This window comes from Silurus meridionalis, chromosome 7, assembly GCF_014805685.1.
Source record: "Silurus meridionalis isolate SWU-2019-XX chromosome 7, ASM1480568v1, whole genome shotgun sequence".
Lineage (NCBI taxonomy): Eukaryota > Metazoa > Chordata > Actinopteri > Siluriformes > Siluridae > Silurus > Silurus meridionalis.
This window is the reverse complement of record NC_060890.1, coordinates 13,299,500-13,305,350: the sequence shown is the minus strand read 5'-3', so window position 1 is coordinate 13,305,350 and position 5,851 is coordinate 13,299,500. Positions and strand designations below refer to the sequence as shown.

At 40.8% G+C, this 5,851-nt stretch overlaps 1 protein-coding gene across 1 annotated transcript in view; it reads left to right on the top strand.

Annotated features, from left to right (window-relative positions):
* atrnl1b (attractin-like 1b) overlaps nt 1-5,851 on the top strand; it is a 101,038-nt gene continuing 95,187 nt past the window's right edge. The window contains exon 1 of the mRNA XM_046853046.1: nt 1-1,215. Coding sequence (XP_046709002.1) covers nt 965-1,215 — 251 coding nt within the window. The 5' untranslated portion in view covers nt 1-964. The remainder of the gene's footprint in view (nt 1,216-5,851) is intronic.

Below are 5,851 nucleotides of genomic sequence, written 5' to 3'. Positions count from 1 at the left end.
TTGCTCGCCTCAGGCAGCTTGCTAGCGTAGTTAGCTCCCTGTGGTAGCCTAGCGGTGTTGCTGCTTGTGGGAGGCGGATGGAGCCCGGGCTCGGGGTTGTCCAGACTCGCTGTTAAAACATTTCAAACACACTGTATGTTTTCTTTTTTACTGCCTGGGCGAGTAGGAGCTGTAATTGTAGTGTGAGCTAAGGCTTTGGAGCTGAACCCGGAGTGAAGTGGAGAACAGGAGGTAAAATGTGGAAAAGCTTTATTTGTGCTGCCTGGTGAAATCCCTCAGCGCTCCGAGAGAACATCAGCAGAAACCGAAACAAGCTCCGCTGTGTGAGTGCTGCTGCTGCTGCTGCCGCTGCTGCCGGTGCTGCTGCTGCCGCTGCTGCTGCCGCCGCCTGATGCCGCAGAAAGGCACGGGGAAGATGAGCACTGTATACTGAACTGGTCTCCTTTATTACAGCCAGTACTTGTGGCAGCTTCCTATTGATCGGAAAACGCTGAAACGTTAGCTTAGCTCGACGGAGACTCATCAGTTGTTTATGGGTTTTCTTTAAAAATGGCTGCTGAGATGCTGAAGTGCAGCTGATTTCGGTTGGAGATGCAGTGGGAGACTGCAAGGCCATGTGTCTGACAAGGAACAATGTGTGACTTTGAGGATTGGTGCAGTGTTGAGGACTTTCCCAGCAGGAGGTAACCCTGACTAATGCAGGATATTCTTCCTCCTCCTCAACAATGAGGCAAAACCGGAGCCTGTTATATCCGAGCTGATCGTATTCCTATATTTATGAAGGCTTTAGGGGATCTCCATGTTGTTGTTTTTTTAATACATTCTTTGAAAGACGACAAGGCTTTTTTTTTTCTCTTGAGGATGTGTCTGACGGATCTGTCCTGGTGGTGAGGAAGCCTGACTGGATTCCTGTGCGCTAATTGAAACAGTGTGGAGAAGGGCCTCGGTTTCTGATCGTGCAGAAATGGATGTGGTGAAGGCGCTGAGGATAGAGCTGAACTGTGTGGGGCAGATCGGTGTGTCCCGGGTCGGGCTGCAGGGCAGGAGCACGTACCTGGTGTTTTGTGCGGTGCTGTGCCTCGCGCTGGCCACAGACGCGTCTCCGTCGAAAACCTGCGACAAAACGTGTCTGTCGGGGAAATGCGTGAACGGCTCGTGCGTGTGTGACCGAGGATGGGTCGGGGATCAGTGTCAGCACTGCCACGGCAAATTCAAGTGAGTATACCTGATGTGCACTGGTTCCTTTTCCCATGCACGTGAAATGATCCTATTGGAATGAAGAATGCAATGTGTACGCGTTCATCTGAGGCGATTTAAATCTACTTACTGCTTATAGGTACATTTACATGTAGTCACATAATCGAATCAGATTGTAAAGCCTTCATGTAAACACCTCCATCCATCCATCTATCCATCTGAGCTCGAGCCGAAGGAAATGTTGATTAGATTGTAATAAAGCTGACATAATTTGGGAGATTTGCCGTGTAGACCCTTAAATCTTTCTAAATCGAATTCAGTAATGCATACACACGTGTGTGGTGAAGTGGTGCGTGTGTGTGAACGCCACTGATGTTTTGAGCTTGGCAGAAGTGTATTTTTGGCATTTATGTAACCCGCATGTAAACTAACATGAATCGGATTACAGTGTACACAAAAACAGTACTATCAGAATCTGAATTAAGATGGATGAGAATAAGCACATGGAAACACATTTATCTGATTTAGCTGTAAATATAAAGTCAGGTTCACACAGGACAGGTTTCAGCACTCGTTGTCTGAAACCTGGTCTTCAAATCTTTAAATGGATCAATGATCCTGCAATAATCTAAAAACTACCAACAAGTAGATATACATGTGATATGAGTGATTATTACACAAATATTACAATACGATTCTAAAAAGCAGTTTGAGTTATCGTATGTTTCTTGATGTGTTGGCCTGCTCACTTGCAGCATAATTGCACACTGACAGCACAATTAATATGGTGTATGTTAAAAGGTTGTAATAATATAAACAATGATACAATCCGAAACTAAAAAAAATCATTAAAATATTCTAAGGAGTCTAATTTAAAAAAAATAATTTTAAAAATAACGATCAGCTTCATATACCTTTTTGAAGTTCACTAATATTACAAGCACATGGCTGTATTTCTTATAGCTTGAATCAATGTATTAGGCATTGAACTTTACTGTAATGTAAATGACATTGTATGTTTTCTTTGTATTTTAAGTTTCATTGGAGAAAAATTAGTATCTATCTATCTATCTATCTATCTATCTATCTATCTATCTATCTATCTATCTATCTATCTATCTATTTGTGGAACCATGGCATCTTTAATTTTATTATAATATCTGTTTAAATGTTGCAATATTTACTTTCAGCCCACGATCCTCAATCAAGTTAGTTTTTTGGCTCATCATAGGAAAAGGGTTGGGGACCTCTGACTAAATTAAATGTTTTGTTTGAGCAAGTGGGATTAAAATCCAGCATTAACATTGGCACTGTTCGAGCGAGGGCTCATTTCTGACCCTGTGTTTTGCAGAATCGAAACAAAATGAAGTCATTTTCCTTAAGAGCAGCTCAACCCTTAGAGGATTTTTATCCTATGATCTGACATGGCGGACATGTGATCACACAGAGTCTCATAAAGTTTTATTGACTACACTCACTGTGTAAAGTGTTTATCTTAAAAGAGTGTAAAATAGGCTTTGAATGAGGTTTAACAGCCGTATAAACTTATAACAGCCTCATACTTTTAATGTCTGGTAAACTTTCTGTATTGTTCTTGTGTGTTTGGGTCTCTGTGTGCTACTTGTGCAGTAAAGCAGTCCTGAAAAGAAGCCAGATTTTAATCTGTAGAATAATTGTGAGGTTGGTTTGGGTGTTGGTTTGGGCGTGAAACTTTTGGAGGCAGATACAGAACAGGAATGGACCTCGGTAAAGCGCAGTGTGATCGCCAGACATCCAGCATGATCAGAACATTTGTTTAAAAAACAAAAAAAAGAAAACTTTTATTTTCTGTGCAATTATTGCCAAACGATGTTGGTGAAGTTGAATAAGAAGAGACATTGTACCAGAGGATAATGTCTATTATTTGGAGCGCCCAAATCATTCTTGTTGACGCATTCTTGTTCGCCAGGCAAACGCGAACCCTTCTTCTCACTGTCTGCTCACATATCGCACTCGGATGATGTTTGGAAATAATTGAAACCTGAACACACTTCCTGCACGCTTCTCGCTGTCGTGGTAATGTTGACTCTAAAGCTCGCTCCACGCATGCGTATAACCTTGGATCGGCTTGCACGTAACGTACACGCCGGTGCAGATTGTTTACAGAGTGTCCAGTTTTGGATAGATAACAACATTTCAGTTCGATTGAACATCTGTCAGTGAAACAAATATATTCATAATGCAGAGTATCTTTGTGTGTAAGCAAAGCCAGTGCTGCCTTGTGTTTTTGTTTTCCTGTGCCTCAGAGTCCCCGATGCATATCTTTCGTGTCATTCGTATCCTGGATTTTTATTTCCATAAACAGAAGCAGCTCTTGCACACACAAACACACACACACACACACACACACACACACACACACACACACACACACTTGGGAGAGGACTAGACTTTTAGTGTGTATGAGAGTTTTGAGGGCCTGGAATCCTCTGAGGTAAATAACTGGTGCAATATAATCTGGTTGATTATTTCTGTTTTGATATCACCTGTCAGTTTGTACACAAAACCTATGAACTCAGTGAAGGATACGGCTTTTTAGTCATTCAATGAAGGAACCTGGAGTCTGGGCTCAAACCTCTTCCACCAACTGCTATGAAACTATTCTGAACACTATGCCTTATAGACTCTTTATGTAGGCACATTGCTGTAATCACAATTTCAGATTTTTCTTCAGAAAGTCCATAATGACCTACAGGGTTTTGTATCTACTGTAGTTTAGTGTTTACTTATGAGAAGCAAAAAAGGAGATCCCTAATAAACCTACCGGTTTACCATTTCTCCCTTCGTGACACAACATTCATGAGCCTCTCCACTTATTCTGCTGTTTTCCCATCACAGCTCAGGGATTCAGCAAATACAAATACCTGCATCCTCAGAGTAACCCAGCAAACTCTCTGTAATCTTCTTTTGCCAAAACACCAGAAGCTCAATGACTATGGGATTTAGAGCATTTTATACCTCCATCTGTTTGCATCAGGAAACAAACCTTTGTTAAACAGTAAAATATAATTTTGTGGTTGGCAAATACAACCCAGCAGATCTGTTGCTTTTATAACATTTTAGCTGAGTTTCAGATTTAAATATAGTTTATATTTATTCAACAAATATAAACTATATTTAAATCTGAAACTAAGCTAAAATGTCTAAGCTAACATTAGACCAATGTTATTTGGCTCAGTTTTTTGGCTTGAAGTTTGTGAAACCGGGAAAAACCCGGAGAAATTCATATATTAGCCACTTCGTTGTTTAAGCCACGGGGTTCAAAGCGTGGGCTTATAGTCCGGAAAATACGGTACACTAAATGGACAAAGGTTTATTGACACCTTACATAAGATCCGTTATGTGCTTTTTCCCCATTGCACATTTAGTCCCTATTGGCTGTTCTAATAACCTCCATTCTTTTGGGAAGATGTTCCCCTTTTTAAATTTTTTTTTTTTTATTGCTAGTGCGTTTGAGGAGATTTGCGCACATTCAGCCAAAAGGGTGTCTGTAAAGTCAGGCATGTGGGGCGAGAAGACCTGGGGTTCACTCAATGTTCTTTCTTATCTTTATGGATTTGGGTTTGTGCACAGGGACATGGTCATGCTGGATCAGGTTTGCGGGTCTCATAGTTTAAATGATGGGAACATTTATTGCTACCACATCCAAAGACCTTCCATACAAGCTTGTACCTCCAGCTTTGTGGTAACGGTTTGGAGAATAACCACATATTGCTGGGAAAGTCACGTGTCCCAATACTTTTCTTTATATTTCATGTTTTGATTTCTTTATGGGTAGGAAAAGTCGAGATATATCTACTCATAGGTTTGTTATTCTCATAGCATCTCCTTTCGCATTTATCCTGTTCTTCATATTATAATTCTGTGGCAGTGTACTGTAATTTCTGGACTATTAAGCGCACCCATATATAAGCAGCACCCACTGAATTTTACAAAGATTTTTATTTTGAACATAAATAAGCCGTCCACACTGAAACTAATGAACTTTACACAGGCTTTAAAGAAAGACAGTGTCTGTTACAGGGTGTAACGGGTGAAATATGTTGTGGCTCCTTTAAGAGCAGAGCGGTATTTTGGGAACAGCACGTCACTGCATTCTTCCGGTATTACTGCGTGTGTGTGCGTGTGAGACTGAGGGTTATGTGCTCATTATTTTCTGATGCTTATTTCTAAGTTTCTTTGACTAACCCATAACGCTGTTGCCAAGAAAAATAAAAAAGCACAAGTTTTGGAAACCTGTCTGTGCTTATATGATTTCATTTGCAACTGGAGTTAGTGAGCTCTCCCTTGACCCAGACTCAACACGTTACAATGGCTTGTATCTAAACAGTAGCCTACCAAGAAAGTCATTGTTTACTGTCTTCCTCCTTCCTTTCACAACTACTGTATTCCTCTCGGGAGTTTATCTTTTGGCATCGTCGTGCGTTTAAAAATCAACACCGGTGAAAGTTTTTATGCGTTTTTTCGTTTCCGTTCGGAAATTTCATTGGTCTAATGTTATGTCACTCAGTTTTTTGGCTTGAAAAAGTAGCGGCTTATAGTCCGGAAAATACGGTAATCAGGTGTTTATGACGCCCCGATACGGTACATCTTCAGTATAATGATGACACCTTTG